The 21,785-nt window shown below is 47.2% G+C and overlaps 1 protein-coding gene across 1 annotated transcript; it reads right to left on the bottom strand.

Moving 5' to 3' along the window:
- Nucleotides 1–1,526: 1,526 nt before the first annotated feature.
- LOC144945889 (TBC1 domain family member 12-like) lies at nucleotides 1,527–20,977 on the bottom strand. Its single transcript, XM_078874509.1, has 12 exons — nucleotides 20,941–20,977; nucleotides 17,720–18,083; nucleotides 16,148–16,271; nucleotides 14,919–15,055; nucleotides 11,106–11,188; nucleotides 10,332–10,449; nucleotides 7,844–7,950; nucleotides 6,830–6,904; nucleotides 5,383–5,477; nucleotides 3,445–3,516; nucleotides 2,031–2,159; nucleotides 1,527–1,640 (listed from the first exon to the last, which is right to left on the bottom strand). The coding sequence occupies exons 1-12, from the start codon at nucleotides 20,975–20,977 to the stop codon at nucleotides 1,527–1,529; spliced, it is 1,455 nt and encodes a 484-aa protein (XP_078730635.1).
- Nucleotides 20,978–21,785: the final 808 nt, after the last annotated feature.

Raw genomic sequence — 21,785 nt, 5'->3', positions numbered from 1 at the left:
GACGTCACGGTCAAATTGGCACACACACACACGGTGGCGTGATGTTAACTCCCTCGCCTGGTATGCAGGAGGTTGTGGGTTCGATCGCGACCCTGATGCCTGCTGTATATTTGGAGTTTGCATGTTCTCCCCATGGTCGCGTGGATAACTCTCTGGTTTCTCTGGTTTTTTCCCCCCACATTTAGAATCAACACACGTTCAGAGTATTGGGCTGCTCGACATTTCCACACGATGATAAGCCACTTCGTTGGGCTGTCATTTGTGACAGCCACAAATGATAGCTCTGAAAAAGAGCTATATAGCTCAGAAAAAGAGCTATATAGCTCAGTGGGCCTTACCTGGTAAAATAAAAAAATGTTTAGTATAGTTTAAATTTTGACTTAAAACTTTCTTTGACTGCAGGAATTCATATTCTATGGTTCTTTCGGTAAAGTCACGTAGATAGAACAAATAATATTAGAATAATAAAAATGAAGTGAATAAAAAATAATAAAAATATCACGACGTTTCGATTGCAACACAAGCAATCGTCATCAGGAGAAAAAAAGAGGGGGAAAGCTGCTGATGAAGGCTGTTTATAAAGGTTTAGAGATGGGCGGGGGCAGCTAATGTTTTTTATTATTTTTTATTTACTTTATTTTTATTTTTATTATTTTATTGTTATTATGTTTTCTTCCATCGACGTGACTTTACCGAAAGAACCATAGGATAGTAGAGTTTCGTTTTAGAGACTAGATTCTAAGCACTGTGAATTTAATCAGCATTTTAAAAATTTGTATTCTTATATTCTTCATCTAGTCGAGAAAAAAACTTGTGCATTTTAGTCAAGTCTTTGTAGATTCCACTTAGTAATTATCTCAGTCGTGACTGAAACAGCCCAACATTTTAGTCCGCTCTTGGTTAATAAATGCTGGTGAGGGGGGCATTGTACATGTCCCACCCCGCTAAGGTCAAGGCAGTCGGTGAACTCGGTAAATTGTTTTGTATAACTATATAGCCATTTGTTACGTCAGAATGATAATCTTGAGTGAGACTGCAGGAGGAATCAGACGAGCTATGAAGCTCTTTTTCACAGATGTCCAGTATGTGCGGGTCAGCAGGTTACAACAGCAAACTACACAAAACACGATAGGAGTGCAAAAGGAAAGGCAAAACAAATCACTCAAAGATATACAAAATATAAAACTAAACAATGTTTTATCTTTTGATTTAAAGCTTTCGTTACTGCAGGAATTCATATTCTTGGTTCTTTCGGTAAAGTCACGTAGAAGGAAAATAATAAAATAATATAAATATAAAACAATAAAAATTCTCACGACGTTTCGACTGCAACACAAGCAAATGATTTTTATCTCATCAGCTAAAGCCCACCGAGGTATTAACTTACTTTTCAGAAGCGACCTGGCCACAAATGATAGCTCAACAAAGAGGCTTGTATCACGTGGAAATTTATCGCAGCAAAATAATCAAAGTAATCTCAATGCATGTTGCTAAATGTGATGAGTGTAAAAAGGGAAGATGATGGCTCACCAGCCGCCGAGGTAAACGTCCGGGAGTAGACCAATTTTCTTGAAATGCGTAAACAAACCTGGAAGGTTTTCTTCAAAAAATACATCGAAGGTGGCAAGATACCTGTTCACCTGCGGGTCGACAAAAGGTAAAAGGTGCAACGCCTGTGGAGGATGGATAACGATGGCAAAATTAAAAGTGTGTCGTTCGGGAAAAATGGAAGAAACGGGGGAAAAAAGCGGAAGACCTCGCAGAGTTTGTCTTGACGGCGACATGAGAGATTGGTGCCAGAAAGACGTGGCCACTACTTGAGCTTATTGGCACAAGACAGAGAAAAGTGGAAGCAATTGGCGAAATGTGCAATGGACACCTATCTGCCCATGGATTGCGACGATGATGATAATGACTGTTATGAATGATGAACTTCTTTCGCGCCGTACGTAGCCAACCATGCTGATTTGGTCACGTCACTGTTGGCCGAAGGGCCATCCTCCTCCACTTGAAGGAGCTGCGCTGCGCACCTGGTCCGGGCGAGGCAGCGCGAAGGCCAGCATGCAGGGCTGGTTGAGGATATTGGCGAGCACCACAAACGCCTCCACGGCATCCATGTACAGCAGCAGCATGGCCGCCAACCACGACGTCATCGGGGCCTGACAAGACGCGGCCACACCAGTGCCGGATTAAGCTAGTGCGGGACCTGTAGCATACGTTATAAAGCGGCCCAAAATAAAAATAACAAATATTAAAACACAAATGTTTTACTTGCACAATAAAGTTATTGTATTTTTTCATTTGCTATACAGCCAGATAATACGACATATCGCTAACCTTAAACACCCAGTCATTCATAAAAGTTAAAGGCAGTATAGTACTAGAGTAATAGTGCAAGTGCAGAATCACTGAACCAGAATTGATAAGTGCAGGGCCCGTAGCATATGCTACTTTTGCTACTAGAATAATTCGGCACTGGGCCACACACGCTCAACCGTTACCGTTCGCCACTACGTGACGGTGACATCACCACAGCGTTTGTGCCAGGCTAGGTGCACCGAGGCTACAAAGTCAAGTGCCGAATGCTTGCTGGCAGGTCACAGGGCAGACGCAGGAGTTATGGGTTACCTGAGATGCCCGACAGTTGAACCACCTGTGCTCCCCCCCACTGTGTCACCCATATAAAAGACAAAGCTCCCCTGAAGCGGTCCTTACAGAGCCGCAGGTTTGCAGACCTCTGCGCCAGGCTCAACGGTTGAAATTATTTTAACTGTTCAGATAGCTACAGACTTAATGCTGCTTGGAAGCGAATCCTCAAATAATACATCGTTTAAACGCATGCCTATGCAGGTCAACATACTTCAATGGGGATTACCGTTGAACAGACAATAGGTACTGCTATTTTAGTGCACAGATTCGACAGTAGGTACAAAATAGACTTAATCTGCATGCGTAATGTACGTTGATTACCATATAAATAACCCAACCGGCAATGGATACCCATTCTAATTGATATACATGTATTAATACCCCCCCCGCCCTTCACTCAAGAAGTGCTCACAAGTGATGTCATCACATCTGCCCCTCTATTTATGTAACAAAACAGGATTTCTCCACGAATCTGGCTGTCGCCTGATGAAGCTAGTTGCAAATACTGGCGAAACGTCGTACTCGGATTGTAAATATTGTGGCTTTGCTTTCCAATACACCGGTGTGCTGTACGAGTGACGAATTGGCACGTTCTGTTTATGTGACAAACCTTACCAATTGGCTGTGTCGAGCGGTGGCGGGTTTAACGACACATTTACACCATCTAACCAGAAAAAACCTGTGTGATATATTAAGGCTGAATTTAGTAAAATCGACAACCCTAATTTGTACTAAAGCAGGATGTCCGCTGGGTGGCGTGCCAGAGTGTCCGTGCTGGGGAAGGGGGGGGCCTACGTAGCCGACGTCCGGTCTGTAGGTGGCGTATGCCCCCAGAACATTCCGCAGAGAGTCATGGAGAGGTCCTCCCTGGCTCAACAAGTGAAGTGGTGGTGGTGGGGGAGACAGAGCAAAGAAACCAGGGGGCATCAACACCGCCTCTGAATCAACTCGGCAACATGCGGCTCAAACATTGCAATATTTACACAAGTCTGCAAAACACACGAAATGAATGGAACGCAAGTACAGTGAGGTAAGGGAACTTAAGAGGCAAACAGGTTTTTTTTTTTAAATGGACCTACACACGGTTGTGTTACTACAACCAATAGAGCCTCATCTTGATAAAGTGTTGTGGTCATGCCTAATGAGAGGTCAAGAAGTCACTGGGAGGAAGGGGAAGAGAAAACAAGTCACGGGGTGACCCACTTCGTGACAATGGCCTACACATCGCATTTGCAGAGAACAAAAACTGACAATACTGTGCATGTACAGTTCCTTTGTCAATCTACTGCTGGATGAGGGCTTTGCCACGCCATGTGTGGTGGGGCTCGAGGGGGTTATTTGAGCATACTTCACCATGCTGGTTCATGTGGTTTGGTGAAAATAGTTGTGGGAGCATAAAAGTAGACTACAACAATGACTGTTACTGCACTATCCTCCTGCTGCAAATCACGTGGTCCCACAGCCTATAACAACGGGTTGTGCATCATGAGCACCCATCTAATGACTATCTAGGATCAACCCTGCTGAGCTTCTGCGATCTGATGAGATCAGGTAAATTATGGATCAATTAAGTCACAGCATTATAGGTGTGTGTGTGTATACATATACATAAGTATGGGGAGCGGTGGCATAGTGGTTAGCGCGTTGCGCTACGAACCTGTCGTCCCAAGTTCAAGTCTCGCTCACGGACAACACCAGTGACAATTATCTGAACCGGTCCTGGGTCTCCTCTAGATCGACTCAGCCTCAAATGAGTACCTGGTGCAGTGTGTAAATATTGCCACTAGGGATACAAAGGTGGTCGGGCGTGGTGCTGGCCACCCACAGCCTTCATAGGTGCTCGCTAAGAGCACTTTCCCCAACAGTCTGCTAAGGCTATACAGGGGATCTTTGTCTTTGTTTTATATACACAAGTGCAGTACCAACTAGCTATCTAGTCTTTGTTTACCTATGAAAGGCTCACGGAGTCTAAAGACTTTTTTCAGGAGACATCTGTGGGATATTTTGTAAAATTCTGGCTAAGACTCTGCGTTCATGACCTGCGGGGTGATAATTCTCTCAGGAAGTGACTATATTACTGATTTCCTCAACAGGCTTCCGTCACTAGAGCTCAAACGACGCAAGTTAATACGCGTTACTCGTGTATTTATCTGGGCTATCTGTCCGCCCCCACCAATACCCCGGCGAAGTGAGCGACACCTACAAAACTCGTGCGAATGCAATTAAAATAAGTAATATTTTTAAAAACACGCTTTAATTAAATGTACCGTACTAGTAATGGAAGAACTCCACGACTCCAGGAAGTGGCCCCGAGGCTTGCCATAACGTAAGGGACCGTGGTGATTTATAGCCAACGTCAGTTGAGCGTGGAAAATTAGACCCAAGCCGAAACATAACATATAAAAAATAATGTTTAAAAATATGAATTTTTATTTTTAAGGATAGAATATAGTATTGTCATCAGTATGACATAAGTATACCAAGTTTGCAGTCGATACCACATTGGGAAGTGGGTAAAATTTTGTTACAAGATTTGAGGATACAACAGACAGATTGAGCTAATAAAAAGCGTGTAATAAAAAGGGGGTCACTCTGCATCACAACACCATCGTTTACAATATCTGTGGAAGGAAAATTTGGCGCGTTATACGACAACGGCTGGCCGACTTGGCGGAGAGCAAAACCAGGCTGCGGGGGGGGGGGGGCACATCGCTCCGAGCACTGGCAGCGCACCTTCTGAAAGATGTGGAGGTCAGGAAATGTGCTCGAAATGTCCAGGGTCATGGCCTCCAATTGGTGGTTTCCAGGTGCCACCGACGCACCCAGTCCTGATGGCAACCGGTCGGGGGGTGGGAGGGAGAAAGGAATTCTTATCAGTGGAGATCTTTTTAAACATTTTAAAAAGTGTTTAAACAAAAAAATAGACGGTATGACTGTGACTGGCCGCGAGAATGGGGGCTGGGGAGAAGGGACGATGGACGCTGGATACTACACCCACTCCCCGTTAACACACGGTAATCGCTGCTCCTGGGAGAAAATAATACAATAATAGGGTTTTTCCCTTTTTTTCTGGCAGCAAAACTGAAACCTTTAAAGAAGGATTCATGTCTGCATTAACCAGAATACCTGCAGTCAAATGAAAACAAAAAACACACGATAATATATGCATTGTCCTTGAAACTGACTGGTCCACACCAAGGGACGGCTTTCGATCACTGCACGGGATGAAAGACGCAGCGATGCACAGAAAAAGCAGAGAGACAACTGCAAGGGGAGAGATATTGGCGAAGGAAGCGGTCACGCCCCAAAGACCCAAAAGGCCAAGAGATTTGAAGTAGTAGCGAGTCCTCGCGAGATTGCTGCCAGTTTTGCTTAGGTTTTGATCCTACAGGCTCATGTGTGTTGGTGCAAGACTTCTACACGATCAGCTCCATTGCAGACACCTGGCACTAGGGAGTTGAACCCACAACCCGTAGAGCCGCTGGTTCAGTGCCTTGGGATGCTTCACAACTTGCGTTTGATTCAAATGTGCAAAGTAGGGAGATATGATACACACGATTGGAATTACACCGAGACAGGAAAGGGGAGCACACGGATTAGAGACCATACGTCAGCTTAAGGACGTTATATTGACTTAATAAAAGTGGAATTGGGCAGGAAAACGTTGTTACAAAGTGTTATTCATTGCAAGGCCCGCAGGCCATTGGCGGCCCTCAGTGTGGCACCTGATGTACGGCCACCGACAATACACAAATGTGGAAACACCCATCATCATCATCATCAAGCATCTGTCAAACCCCCAATGGTTTCACTGATGATGTCTTATAGGCGAAAGTGGGCCCCCCCTCTAAAATGAGTGAAGAACACTATTATAAAGGAACGATGGCCGGTGGTTGAGACTAACAATGGAGTGAAAAGTGCCCAAGGGTACATTCACCGCGGAGATGGAGCAATTGAAATCGGCTCGTGTGCAGGAACCAGACGGGATGGTTGCAAAACGAGAGCTTGAGAGATGGCGATGGCTTTTGGAGGCTTTCAAGAGTCAATCGGCCGTGCCCATGATTACGACGAAGCTGAATTAGTCGCATTTAAATGTGGGAAAGAGACGTCGAAAAGACTGCAAAGCACAGCCTGAAGCTCCGCTGAGATCGGGCAGAGTGTTGAGCGTGCGACACGCTACCATCCATATAGCAGCAGCAGTCCCCGCACGAGTCTTCAAGCTCCTTCCACCGGGCGAGGAAAATTTCGTACAGTTCTTGAGAGAAAGAAAAAAACATTCACACACAGCCAGGGTCAGATTCATGCAGGGACTTTCAGGGCTGCAGCCCAGGGCCTCAGAAACGTAGCCCTCCCCCGCCCCAAAAAAATATATAGAGACTTAGTAACAGTCCCAAGTCGCAGTAGTTAAAGCCATAAAATCACAATCAGCTATATGCCAAAATGAAAACTTTTTTAAAGTTTTATTTTGACTTGGCTGCACAATTTGTACATAACATTTAAAAACTACAACTCAAATGACCAAGGTGAACAATAGTGGAGTTTAGCATTGGGCATGGGTGATGGTTAAAACGGTGAAAGGAAAATAATTTAATGGGACAGAGGGAGGGCCCCCAAAACCAGTGTCAGCGCTCGGTGGGGGGGGGGGGTGCTCGGGTGGGTCCAGCGCCAGCCCGAGTTCACGCTCCTTGGTGGCAGATCACTGTTACGGTGCCCCCCCACACAACAGCTCCATTGAGGCCACCCCATCTGAGAGGTGCTGGAAAAATGCAGCGGGCCAAACATCCACCCACCCAGCAGGCCACACAGAGCCCAAGCCACCCGATATATCAAACTCTACCACCCAATGTATCGCGGTGGCGAAATGTTAACTACCTCGCCTGATATACAGGAGGATGTGGGTTCGATCCCAGCCCCGACGCCTGCTGAATATTTGGGAGTTTGCATGTTCTCCCTGTGGTCGCGTTGATTTTTTTCCGGGTCCTCCGGTTTTTCCCCTCCACAATTAGAAACATGCGTTTTGAGTATTTCGCTGCTATAAATGTCCACATAATAAGCTACTTCATTGGGCTATCATTTGTTGCCAGGTCGCTTCTGAAAGAGCTCTATATGGCTCAGTGGGCCTTACCAGGTAAAATAAAAAAAATATTTTTTAGATCAATGTCAACCGACCCACCCAATATACCTATTCACCCACCAGGTGTAATGTTGAGTTGGTTGCCAATGCTGCGTTGCCACACCAACCCACGCACACTCGGAGGAATGCCCGCCCACCACAAGCTGCGCACCTTGCGGCTCTTGCACCTGTTGAGCAAACGCCACCAACATTGCCTCGTGCAATGACCGAGATTTTCGCAATTATTGTGACGGTGCGCTACAGACTCACCGGCCCTTCTATCATCGGTCAATCCACACGGCTGGGCGAGGAAGGCCTCCCCACGCCGCGTGGGTTGCCGGGGCTAGTTTCTTTACCACGCCGTGACATTACCGCTTACGTCTCTCGAGCTGCGACTTGGAACGTAATCCGAGAATCACGAGTTTTTGTAGACAAACTTAAGTCGGCAAGCGTGGACAGAATCTGTTTGCGATTGTGTCGTACGAGGGCCCACTGCACACCGCAGAAGGGAGACTCATCTGTTAAGTGCAAGTGCAGTTTTCACAGTGGCAGTTTATTTTTTTCCCCCCAGCAAAGGTTGAATGGTTGTTGATGCATTAGCTCTGTTTGTCCATCTTATCATCGGTAAGGAGCGGGATGTGGCAACGAAAACTCTCGTAAAAGTTGCATCCAATATGAATGCAACTTCAGTATAGCATTGTATTTCTATTCACAACTTACCCCATTGAACACTGGCCAAGTTGATAAGACGCATGGGTGGAGTTCGGGGGGGGGGGCAATGACCCCCCCAAACTGGACACCCTTATTAATTTATTTTCTGTCGTTTACAATGAAGATATAAATAAATGCACCCGTGATTCCAAATGCGAGGGACAAGACGAACTCAGAACCCCTATTGCGCTTCTGTTCCGCGGTGTTTGCATAGCGTTACACAAAATATGCAACCGCATTCTTTTTCAAGTTCGACAGCTCGCCCTCCTACATGATGAGAGTGGACGCTCGTGTGTGCGATAGTCCACGAGGAGCCGCGCGGCGATAGGAAGATAAACCATGGAGGGAGGGCGCGGACGCGGCTCGGTTTTGCTCATTTAAGAAATTTTCCCTTTTGCAAAAGGTTGGCGAGTGGTAGCTGGTAAGCATGTCATATAATTAGGTTAAAACAATTAAGGGTGATGAAATTAAGGGCCCTATTCACAACGCGATTTCAGAACGGGACTCCTGTTCTAGAATTACGCTATGAATAGGGGCCCAATGAACGTCAACTACATTTGTGATTAAAGTACAAAAACACTGGACACTGTAACTATAGCTCATAACAAGCTGTAAATTGGGAAGAGAGACCTACCCACTATTACAAGTATTCAGTGTTTCCCCCAGGAGATGTGCCAGGCCTAACAACGTGTTTCGTTTTAAAATTCTGTTTTACGATCGCATAAACGATAAAGTGATACACAATGCAAAAAGCGGAGATTAAAATGTTATAGAGCCCGCTACCCGTCACCTTCCGTATTGATAACCCAATACTTGTGATGACGAACCGCAAATACCTCCAAAGACAAAGCTGGAACACCGTTGTCAAATCTGGGGTGGAAGAGCACCCAGTTTCCTACCTTGCTGTATTTCGTAGAGTTCCACGTAACGCAATTATGTTCACCGATGAACCAGCACTTATCAATTCCCTCAGTCACTCACTCGCTGGTGGTAAGTTTCCGCCTTGTCCCTCTACTGTCGCTACGACCATTATTATTGTTCCAATAAAAATTCACTCACCAATTTCCCCACCCATGTCGAGAACTCGGTCTAGTAGACTGTTTAGTCTCATCAACACAGCGTTCATCAACATGACGTTCAACCACCAAACCACAGGACAAAGCACTTATCTTCCTGCTTCTACCCCCACTTTGGAATTCTCTCCCGTCAACTCTCACCAAGGTTCTTACAGTTAAAATTTACTGTACCTGATAATTGTTTTTTTACCCTTCTATCTGGCAACAAAACTGACACCTTTTTTTACAAGGAGTCATGTTTGCATAGACCACAATACCTGCAGCCATAATGCAAACAAAAAACATAACTCTGATAATATATGCACTGTCCTTGAAGTTGATTGGTCCACACCCGAGACAGCTTTCCTTAGAGCCTAGTCTCACATGGGTTGGACCAGATGATGCCAAAAGGCGCACAACTCAAAGACAATGCACCATCAGAGTATGAGAGCTCGGGTTAAGCATTTACACCATTGGAACCTAATTTGCCAGTAAAAAATATGATAATTGTTTTTTTACTCTTCTATCTGGCAACAAAACTGACACCTTTTTTTACAAGGAGTCATGCTTGCATAGACCACAATACCTGCAGCCATAATGCAAACAAAACACATAACTCTGATATTACCTATTAACTGTTATCTAATACAACTTTAATGTCTGTTGCTGGCCGCTTGGCCAATGTGGGCCTCCCCTGGACCTGTGCTCCGCAACGGGCACTTATATATATTTTAAAAACCGCACGTCGTAAAACGTTAAGGAATCCCGTAACACAGGTGGCAGCAGCGGGGTGGCACACGCACACTTCCTGCCAGCGCGGCAGCACGCCGCGGCTCCACAGGGCTGTCGTCCGCGTCGCCACCTCCTCCCGGCGGCACCGCTCCTCCTCCAGCCGCCGCCGCCGCTCACACGCTTGCTCCTCTGAGGGAGGACAACGCGAGACACAGGGGGGGCCCCCCCCCCACGCACAGTGTCCGGGGCGCCGCGATGCCGAAATGTTAACTACCTCGCCTGGTATACAGCAGGTCGTGGGTTCGATCCCGACCCTGACGCCTGCTGCTGTATATTTGGAGTTTGCACGTTTCTCTCTCCCTGTGGTCGCGAGGATTTTTCTCCGGGTCCTCCAGTTTTTCCCTCCACATTTAGAATCAACAAGCGTTAAAAGAGTGTTTGGCTGCTTATCATAGGAATGGAGAATTCCCACCGCTGGCTCAGGGCTGTACACAGGTGATGAGCACTGCTTCAATTCTCATGTGAGCACAAGATACCTTTGACCAACTACGATGATTTAAGTGTGCCTTTAATCTTCGACATGTATATTCATATTTGCATATTTCTTAATAGAAAAAGCGTTCACAACTGTAATTCTTGAAAGCAATACACACGTCACAAGCTGTGAATCAGCTGAATTTGGTCTTAATGTAAATAATGGGGTTGTGCGTTTAAAAAATGGAAATGCTGGGTCACCCCACCCCTGAACTGGTCCGGCAACGAGGACACACACAATGCCTCCGAGAAGAACCATGTGCCTCCTGTCGTAATCGCAGCACAAGTGAAGATGATGCCCGTTCTCGTACCTTGTTTCTGTATTTCGCAAAGCATGGCTTCGTACTGCACTCTATGCCTTTCCTGCTCAGCAAGGGGCTTCGGAGGCAGATTTCTGCGGGACCCAGCACGTGCATACAAGCAGATACATTATTATTTACACTCCGACAACAAGTGGCACAAAACATCGGGCGTAAGCAATTCGATTGTCACGTGATAATTAAGGTTGCTGCGATATAATTTTTTCTTGATACAGTGCAATATAAATGTCATTTTATAACAATTTTCACCACATAAGTTTTCCATAACTTTGTAATTGTATTTCCCATTTTTTGTAGTGTAGTGTTTACACTTTTCTGTGCTCCCGGTGCAAATAATGATTATGGTGCTTAAACGTTTTCCCGACTGCAGTTCAGTCAACACATAAGTCTTGTGAGCATTACAGATTTAGAATCTGTAATGCTCACAATGCACATGCTGCCAGTCAAACAAAAACTAATGAAATAATTTAAAAGACCTAAAACAATGATGATATGATATAATAGTGGAGATGTCAATTACTCTAGACAACTGCTTTGTAAGGCGCTGATTTAAGTGGCAACAGCTATTCAGGAAATGTAATTATTGTGTTTGATATGTCGTGAATAACTTGAAAGGAAATTAAAATGTTTAAAACTTAACATGAGCCACGGTAATCACGATGGCCACATTTTTTTCAAAATGGAAAGTGCGACTATCGCGGCGGATCTTCTACGATACACCGGCGTATCTCCATTTCGCAGCGACCCTACTGGAAATCACACAAACGCAATATGCATTTGGAGCCGCTCACACGTTTACACGTACATCACTTGCACATTGCAGGAAAGAGAGGCCGGCGTTTCTCCACACACTTGCAGGATGTGTGCAGGCAACATGAGCCAACCGTGCTAACTACCGTTTAGCACGGTTGGCAACCTACGGTGCGAAATCAGTTCAATATACATACATGAGCAGTGAACGCGTAGGCCAGTGCACGCCTAGGCCAGTGCTTCCATATCTTTCTGAACCCGCCAACCACTGTAAACCCTCAACATTTTTGCTCATGCACCGTCGTGCACCAATGATAATAATTTAAATGTATAAAGCGCCCTTAAACAATCGTTCTCTGGGCGCTATGCATGGAAAGGCGGAAAATAGTTTAACATCAACCAAGGAAAGAAGCAGCGAGAAAGTCGCTTGAAAATAACTAACGAGAGAGAAAGCCATTTTAAACAGATACGTTTTGAGTCAAGGTTTGAAGGTTTGTCGTGTCTCGGAAGTCGTGACCTTGAAGGTCAAGGAGATGCAGCAGGGTTTAGGTGCCGCAATTGCAAAGCCACGATCACCCCAAGTGTGGAGCCTAGACCGTGGGACATTGAGCAATGCACAATCTGAGGATCTTAAATTAACTTGATGATCTGCCAATAACATATCTCTCCAAATTGAAGCTACTGTACTGTAAATTATGGGAAATGCAACAGGTGTGCGGACCGCATTCCCCAAGCTCTTGCAGACCACCGTTGTTTCACGAACAACAAGTTGGGACCCGCTGGGATAAATTATGGCAATATCCAGGGCGGATCAGCCTTGGCTACACAGCAAGCCTCCGCTTAACGCGGGTGGGGGCTGCGTTCCTGAAAATTGGCGCGTAAAGCAAATTCGCGTTAAGCTCGGGGAGTAATTTTCCCGTGAGGGGTATGGGTCAAAGTGGGGTGCCATTACAGCCCGTAACTGTATCGTTTTCATTTGACAGCACAGTACACGGTTTTACACATCTCTTATTAAATGCGTTGTGTTCATATAGTACTAGTTGTATAAATACGCGGTGACAGTCAATTATTTAAATATAAAGTGTGTGCGAGAGGGGATATGGCAAGTGATGCTGGATCAAAGACCGAGGAGGAAGAGGAAGGCACGCCATGTATCACACGGCACATCACTACTAAAGTACCACAGCACCACCAAAGCACCACCCAGCATCGCCGGACAACGCTACCAAAACCCAAGCCGCTCAGAAACGTAGTCCGTCACGCGCTCAACGTGCATATAGCGGGCACGGTGCACGTTAAGCAAAAAAGTTCCATAAACTAAAACCCGTCTGAAAGTGAAAACGTGCAGTGTGGACGCGTGTTTAATGGGGAGCTACCGTATATAGCGTGGGTGATCACAGCTGTTGAGCCACATTGACAACGCGTGTATCGCATATGCAGTTAATGTTTGTTTACAAGACCAGTGAGGATAACAGAAGTGGTTTAACCGTACGCTGAACCCTCGCTGATCTCGTCAAGGAGCATAAACCATCATCGTGGATACTCCCGTCATCGTCACAGTGGACAAAGACGGTCACCGCATCGCGTGCCGTCAGTTGCGCTCGTGCGGCCGTCTGGAACGCTCTTCCTTCCGATATTAGGAAGCGACTGGAGCGATGCATTTTCAAATAAAAATTTTAAACTCATTTCTTTCGAACTGCTTTTTGTGTTCTTTGGGTCTTTCGGTAAAGTCACGTAGATAAAATAATGAAAAATAAAATGAATAAAAAATAATAAAAAATATCACGACGTTTCGATCACAACACAAGCAATCGTCATCAACCAAGGCAAGATGACGATTGCTTGTGTTGCGATTGAAACGTAGTGATATTTTTTATTGCTTTTTGTGTTTAGTATATTGTCCTTCCCCCGCACCTCTCAATTAGCACGGTTAACTACATACCATGCAAAAGAAGTTCAACATACATAACACCCATGGGTAGATAATCCGGGTTGCTTATTCAAGTGCTTGCAATTAAAAAAAATTTACATTTCTCTACGCAGGGCCATCCAAAGGGGCGTGCTGGGCCCGGGGCAAATCACACTGTGTGGGCCCTCCCCCCTCGCCTTCAAACTAAACAGGACGGTCGCCCCGATTCGCCGTGCCCTCGGGACGTCTGTGTCTCTACGGACGCTGGTTCTATTATTTGCCGGGCCTCGGCTGCCTACGTGACGGAGTACCCACCTGAGCACAAACACAAGTTGGCAAGTCCAAAAAAGATCACTCTGAAGGGCAATAAAAGCAAGCCGACATCCTACATCTTCACCCTCATTCTACATAGGTGAACAATTCATACGCTTTACTACCCTAATGTTACGTGTATTGCATTTATCTGTTTTTGTTTTACCCGGACACCCCTACTCCCAATCACCCCAGATGATCGAGGGTGGCTATATCGCCACCGTGCCGATAATGGGAATAGTCAAAATCCTTATTTACATAATCAGTGCATAAAGCAGAGGTCAATATCGACAGAGCGGATGACATGATTTATGCTTATTCGGGATAAGTTTCAGATTATATCTTTTTGGATATCAGTTTTTAAGGCCGGATTGCAAATTTTGTTACGTATTTTGGTATGTACATTTAAGTGCGTTTCATTATTTATACACCGAATTTAACATTTCATATTCCTCATAAGTGACGTCACATATCGTCAAAAAATGCGTCACATGATACACGTTTGGCACAAACAGCAGGGAAGTGATGCCTTGGGAATCAGGTAACGTTCTGTGGATAAATCCAAAACAATCTGTATCTTCCGATATTTTGGTACCAAGGCACGTTTTTTGGAGATTCCAAAATAATGGAGAAAATTTGCAACATCCCTTATGCATATTATCACCCACATTACAAATATCAAGAGTATGTATGTTGAACTGGTCCCATCACTACCATCACAACCAGTGCAGACAACCGATCCACAGGCAGCCACTGTGAATTACCGGACTGATTGCACTCACGACGCAACAATTTGGGGAAGAACAACAACAACAAAAAGACAAGGACCGTACGCGGGCCGCTGCTCAAGGACGATCATGGTGGTCGCCGCAGAGGTGAACTCAGCCGTGCGGAGGTCCACTCTGCTCCGCCACAGCCTCGGCCAGGTCAACTCCGGCGCATGGTCGACCACCGACCCGGCTCGCTCGCTCTTCACACGCGCGCACGGCGAGCAAGGGTGACAATAACAACGCTGAGGTTTTTGTTCCCCGCCACAAGAGACACACGGACGAGAGATTGCAAGGCAGCGTCGGGAGAAATTACGGATGAAGAGTGATCAGTCGACCGATTACCCATACGTTGTGTTGATCATACAGCAACATGCTGTCTGTTTGCGGAGATGGTGGGGAGCATAGACACGAGAGTATAGTACAGTACAACCATATAAATTGTCGCTGTGCCTACTGCTGGCATTGAAGCCCTACAACCGCAATAACACAATAATGTCCTTTACTTAGCTAGAAAAACCTCTGAGCTTCAAGACTATATTTTGGGGGGGGTCCCTCATTGGGATGTTTGGCCAGTAATAAGTGTTTGGGCTTCATGTGGGATGAAATTGAAGAACCTGGAGAAAACCAACACAGATGGGGGGATACCACTCAAAAGGCCCACACAGATTAGAGAAACCATTGCTTTGCTTTCATCTTCTGGCCACCTTGCAACTTACACCAGTGTAATGATACGTGAAGGTCCAATTCAATACGGTTATATTTATACCAGGTGATGCCAGTAATTCGGAAATGGCTGGCGAATACACTCTCGCAACTCCTGTACCACAAAGGATTATACCATCTAGTGTAAAAGATAAAGGTGCAGCCCTGAAATTGCTTAGTCACACCACTGCTGGTGGAAGGGCCTCCGCTAGAAGAAGCTCCAGGGGGAATTTCGGCCTACTCTGCCATGCTGGCTAGAAGCCTTGCAATAGGTGGGTGTACCCACACTTTACCCCATCACACACGACTTGCCGATCAACTGAGGTGTACCCACTTTTAATGCTGGGTGGACAGAGACAAGATTTAAGCAAATTGGCCATTCCTTTAACTGCTGCAGTGGGTGAACGAACTGGAAGAACCTCGATTGCAAGTCTAGTGTGCTAACCTGTCCACCACGGTAGAATCCCATCAACTGGTATGTATTGCCCAACATATCCAACGGCTTGCCAAGGCGATCACTATCCTCCTATCGATACGAATAACGGCACAGATCCAAACTTTGCCCAGCGCAAGAGGATTTACGTTTTCACCTGGCGATCGCCGGCAGTGGAATCCTTGTGCCCGAAGGTGCTCTTGAGGATCTGCCAGGGCCAGGCTCCAACTCGGCTGCTTGTGTCATGAGCCTCATCGCTCTGTTTCGTGGAGAAGAAACCGCTGCAAAAAAGCACGAGTCGGGTGACACGGGGTGGTCTTCAATACATCTTTTCCACTGGCACATCTGAGCCAAACCAGCGTGGGAGCCCACACAGTACCTTTCCTGATGGCTTTTTGCTGTGCCAAGCCGGAACCAAACAGTGCTACCACTGGCACTCACAAGAGGCCATCTTAATCTGGCTCAGGGGACAAGGGTCTCGTGGATGCGTGACGTCAGTCAGGAAGCACACGGCATCCCACACGCGTCATCAATCACGCAATCTCCACTCGTTCATTGCGTGCAACGTCGGTGGCTCGGCTCGCGGTTACTGGAAAACAACCTGGTGCCCCCTGAACCCGCGCCAGGCCGGCTTGCCACACCACCCAGTGCGGCTCCGTTTGTACAGCAGAAAATAGGTCGAGTTGAAAAACTGCAGTTTCCTTCAATGCTGTGTTACCACCACCATTGAGATAGACGTCGGCTTGGCGAGTGTTCCCACGGTAGCCCCACCGTGACTTGCCTGTCAACATGCGGGCCCGACGAGTGGACTCCTCAAGCTCCTGCTGATAAAGGAGCCGCGCATGTTACCTGGGACACTTCGAAAATCAGTTGACGTCACAGGGTCCTTCGTCAAGTTCAACTTCCTCAGGGCCCCATAGTTTAGATTGAGTGCTCTTGCACGTAATATCTGGTAACCCAGCAGCCTTTGCTGAACAAGGCCGACTCTGCTGATGAGACCTAGGTGGTCAAAACCGACCCGTGTTTTCTTGCTAAAGCAAGTGCTGCCGTATAATATTGTCTGGGCAGCCAAAAGGCTGATGGACTAAAATAATATTTGTATTTACACATGGAAACTTCGACCCGAATTCTGCTCATATGATTACACTACCCCTTGCACCTCACAGCAACTCATATTGATCCATAACACAGGTGTTTTGGGTTAGATCGCCTAAATACGTGTTGTTAAACTCACCACCACCCGACACAGCCAATTATTAAGGGCTGTCACGTAAACAGAACATGCCAATTCATTACTAGTACGGCACACCGGTGTGTTGGAGAGCCAAGCCACAACATTTACAATCCATGTACAACGTTTCGCCAGTAATTACAACTAGCTTCATCAGGCGACAGCCAGATTTACGTGGCAAACCTAACTAATTGGCTGTGTCGGGTGGTGGCGGATTAAACGACACATTTATATATTTACGCGATCTAACCCAAAAAAAAATCGGTATTATGGATGTTGGTCGCGGAAGCCTCCGTGTTAAACTCATATTAAGTTTGTATACAAAATAATATATACCTGCACTGTGCCACACAGATCTACGCAGCCCGCCTTCAACAACCCGCACACACCACGGTCCTGCCCAACCACCACAGACAGGCCCCACGAGATCAACACGGCGTGGGGAGGCCCTCATCCAGCAGCGGATGGACAATAGGTATACGCCGATATCTCTGTTACCTGGATAAGAACCCCCAGCCAGCGCTAGGCACCACCTGCTTGGGCGTTGGACTCGGACTCTCAGCCTCGTCTATGGTGATGCTTTGGAAGCTTGAACCCGAGGTCTCTGTAGTGCCACCACTGTCAGGACTTTCAATCTCCTTCACCGGTATGATCTTCCTCCTCTTCAACTTTATTGTCAACGTCGTCATCTTCAAGTCATCGGTCTTTGCTGGGACCGTAGCGGCCAGCGGAATGTCAGCGATCTGACGGGGGCTCGGGCCCGTGACGCGGGGCTCTGCCTTCCCGCACGGACGGCCTTCCTGCGGGTCGTTCTCTGGGCTGCTGCTGGACGTGCGCAGGGGTGGTGGAGCGACTCCTGCTTCTGTGGAACGCGCACGCCGCAAGGATGGCACCATGCGGCGGTCACAATAATCATGCTCACACTATCAAACGTACCTCCACTATCATTACCATCGATAACCACCACCATTAATGCTACCACTGAGAATGAGAATCTTTTTTATTTAGACTGGAGGAATCCAATGAGCTATGAGGGTCAGTGATTTACAACAAACGATGCAAATACCACCATCACCATAATTTTCTTCATCATCACAATCTATGCCACCAACATCATCACCCTCATCAATATTCTGACTATAATTGCCATCAATATCACTGCTATTAGCACCATCAGTACCACCACCAACACGATCACTCGGTGCCATCAACATCACCATCATAAATAACATCACCATCAGCACCTTTAATTCATCAGTATCGATATGACCACTATCAATACCACCATAATCAATACCAACACCATGACCATTAAACACCACTATCTGCACTTATTATCACCACCATCATCATCATACTATGGGACCACACCAGCATCACCATTAATACCACCATACAGTAATTAAAAACACCATCAATACCACAATCGCGATTTTGAGCACCATTACAATCATAATAACCACGACCTTCCCACTCTCCCACACTCAGCAACACACCACCATCATCATCATCTTTAACAAGACCACAAGCAACGAGACGCCACCACCTTCACCATGACCAATCACTACGATCACTGCTATCACCAAAGACAAACACTCCCCCCCCCATACAGTCTGTAACAGACTGTTGTGGCAAGCGCTGTTAGCGAGCACCTATGAAGGCCGGCACGGCACACGAGGGGGTGGGTGGCCAGCACCAACGCACGGCCAATTAACCAACAACCAGCGCCATTCGCCACAAAGTGACGGGGATGTTCACCACGGCGCCTGTGCCAGGCTAGGTGCACTTTGAGGCCATGTGAAGTGTCGAAGGCTCGCTGCCGGCAGGTCTCAGGACAGACCCAGCAGGTGCCATGGGTCGACTGACTGAGATGAACGGTCGATGCACCACCAGCTGTACCCCCTACGGTGCCAACTTGCTGTACTTTATCCGCCCAGCCCTCCGCTCGTTGTTGTGAGCGTCGCTCCTCTGCCCTCCGTTGTTGCTGGAGGGCGACTGCCTCACACTGCCCAGCAGCAGCAGCAGCGTCCTTCACGAGCCTCCTCCAGAGGGGCGGATCTTGACACCGCTTGTATCAGTAGTCGGCAAGTCCACTCAGCTCCACATCCTCCTCCTGCCCGTAGCTCATCAGCTCCATCTCCTCTCCAGCCCTTGTCTTGGCCATTTAGCTCCCCCCTATGCGGCCGAACAGAAGGTGCTTTGGGCATGCGGGCTACGCGACCCGGCCAACGCAGCCTTGCCTGCCGGAGGAGGTCACCGATGGGAATTTGTCCAGGTCGAGCACGACCTATTACACTGGTCAACACACTTTTTCTGGCATAAGGTATTCCAACGGTTATAAGGTAATTTTGGGGTGCCGATTCCAAATCTGGCATCAGTTTTTGTCTATCACATCAGGTTTTTGAGATCTCAAATATTGCATTTTCAATAAAAACTGCAGAAGAAAAATATTAAATAAATGTTGATATCTACATAAAATGATATTATAAACACACTATCCTAAAATACAGCACCATATTTGAACACTAAAACAGTCACTGACTCGCAACAACTTGCAATCATAAGTGACAAGAGTTAATTTCGGGTAAAATCAATGAAAATGGGCTATGCCGATAGCATAAAAATGAGATGTGATAGAGCAAATCTGAGATTAGATTTGGAATCAGCACCCTGAAATTAGTCTAAAACAGCTGCAAAAGTCCAGGCCAGAAAAAAATGATTTTTTTGTTGACCAGTGTTATTAACACCACCACCACCACCACAAGTAACACCACAACCGACAGTGGAAGTCACCCTCGCCATCACTGCGGGTAGTAAAACCACCACCCCCTTTCACAAGTGCCGGATTATCGTAGTAGCAAAAGTAGCTACCACATGCTACATGTGTAGTGCATATGTAGCTACTACATATGCACTACATATGCAGTAGCTACGGGCCCCGGCGCTTTCAAGGGCCCCGCGCTAAATGCTTTCAAGCTATCAATTCCGGTTCAGTGATTCTGCACTTGCTCTATTACTATAGTACTAACCGCTTTAAGCTTTTATGAACGACTGGGTGTTTAAGGTTAGATATATGTCGTATTATCTAGCTGTATAGCAAGTGAAACAATACAATTACTTTACTATGCAAGTTAAAAATGTGTTTTAATGTGATTTTTTATATTTAGGGCCCCTTTATAATGTACGCTACAGGCCCCGCACTATCTTAATCCGGCACTGCCCTTCACTCTCACCACTAACAACTGCGACCCTCCATGGCCACAGCCACCACCAACATTATCAACATCATCATCATCGCTTCCACCACCACCATCATCATCATCTTCATCACCCCAAAGAGTCGCCACTGTGCCGGGTGGTGGAAATGCTGGGCGCTTCTTCAGGAAGTGGACAAGAAACGTCGGACATCATGCCTAACAACACGCGACGGCGAGATGTTACCACACCACGACTATCAACAACTACGACCGCCACCACCACCACGACCATTACCTCCCCAAGCCTCTACCACTACCACCATCAACAAACTATTTCCACAACCACCACCAACCATCACATTATACAGCCACAACCACCACCATAACCAGCAGCACCCCCTTGGTTGTACACGCTACATGTAGCCACTTCCACATCACCACCAGCACCGCTCTCATCAACATCACCACCATCGCAAGCAAGCAGCAGCAGTAGCAATGTCCTCCTCGCCTGTCGAGGTAGACCCGTGGCCTCCTCCTCCTCCTTCTCGGCCTCCTCCATTGCGCCGTGTCTCCTCGTCGGCTTTGGCGATAGCTTCTGCCCGATGCTCGGGCATTGTCTCCAGGTTCAGGACGCGGCTTCTTGGTGGGCGTGAGAACAAAACACGGACGTGCTTCTACAACGACAGAGACGACACCGCCGCCATCAGCGCCACTCGAGTGAGAGAGAGCAACTCGGGTCACGTGCACTGAACGCGACGTCTTCGTGGGGGTGGTGGTGTCGGTGGTGGTGGTTCCAATTTTGTACACGAGGGGGTTGAGGTTGGTGGGCGGGACCATGAGTGGTGGTTGGGCAGGATCGTGAGAAGTGGTGGTGGTTAGGCAGGGCCATGAGGTGGTGGTGGTTGGGCAGGATCATGTGGTGGTGATGGTTGGGCAGGGCCATGAGGTGTGGTGGTGGTGGTTGGGCCATGAGGTGGTGGTGGTGGTTGGGCAGGGTCATGAGGTGGTGGTTGGGCAGGATCGTGAGGTGTGGTGGTGGTGGTTGGGCCATGAGGTGTGGTGGTGGTGGTTGGGGCAGGATCATGAGGTGGTGGTGGTTGGGCAGGACCATGAGGTGGTGGTGGTTGGGGCAGGATCATGAGGTGTGGTGGTGGTGGTGGTTGGGCAAGGCCATGAGGTGGTGGTGGTGGTGGTTGTGGTTTGGCAGGATCATGAGGTGGTGGTGGTGGTGGTTGGGCAGGGCCATGAGGTGTGGTGGTGGTGGTTGGGCAGGGCCATGAGGTGTGGTGGTTGTTGTTGGGCAGGGCCATGAGGTGTGGTGGTTGTTGTTGGGTAGGACCGTGAGGGGTGGTGGTAGTTGTCTATCG

The sequence above is a fragment of the Lampetra fluviatilis genome, chromosome 39 (assembly GCF_964198595.1).
Source record: "Lampetra fluviatilis chromosome 39, kcLamFluv1.1, whole genome shotgun sequence".
Classification (NCBI taxonomy): domain Eukaryota; kingdom Metazoa; phylum Chordata; class Hyperoartia; order Petromyzontiformes; family Petromyzontidae; genus Lampetra; species Lampetra fluviatilis.
This window is presented reverse-complemented; position numbering and strand designations above follow the sequence as displayed.

What these genes read in the sequence shown, in the direction of transcription:
- LOC144945889 (XM_078874509.1), bottom strand. Translation starts at nt 20,977, where the DNA reads ATGGAGGAGGCCGAGAAGGAGGAGGAGGAGGCCACGG. An exon ending in CTGCCGCGCTGGCAGGAAGT is followed by an intron (nt 7,951 to 10,331) that starts GTGCGTGTGCCA and finishes TTTGCTCAACAG; the next exon opens with GTGCAAGAGCCGCAAGGTGC. An exon ending in CCAACTCAACATTACACCTG is followed by an intron (nt 6,905 to 7,843) that starts GTGGGTGAATAG and finishes CTTTCTCTCAAG; the next exon opens with AACTGTACGAAATTTTCCTC.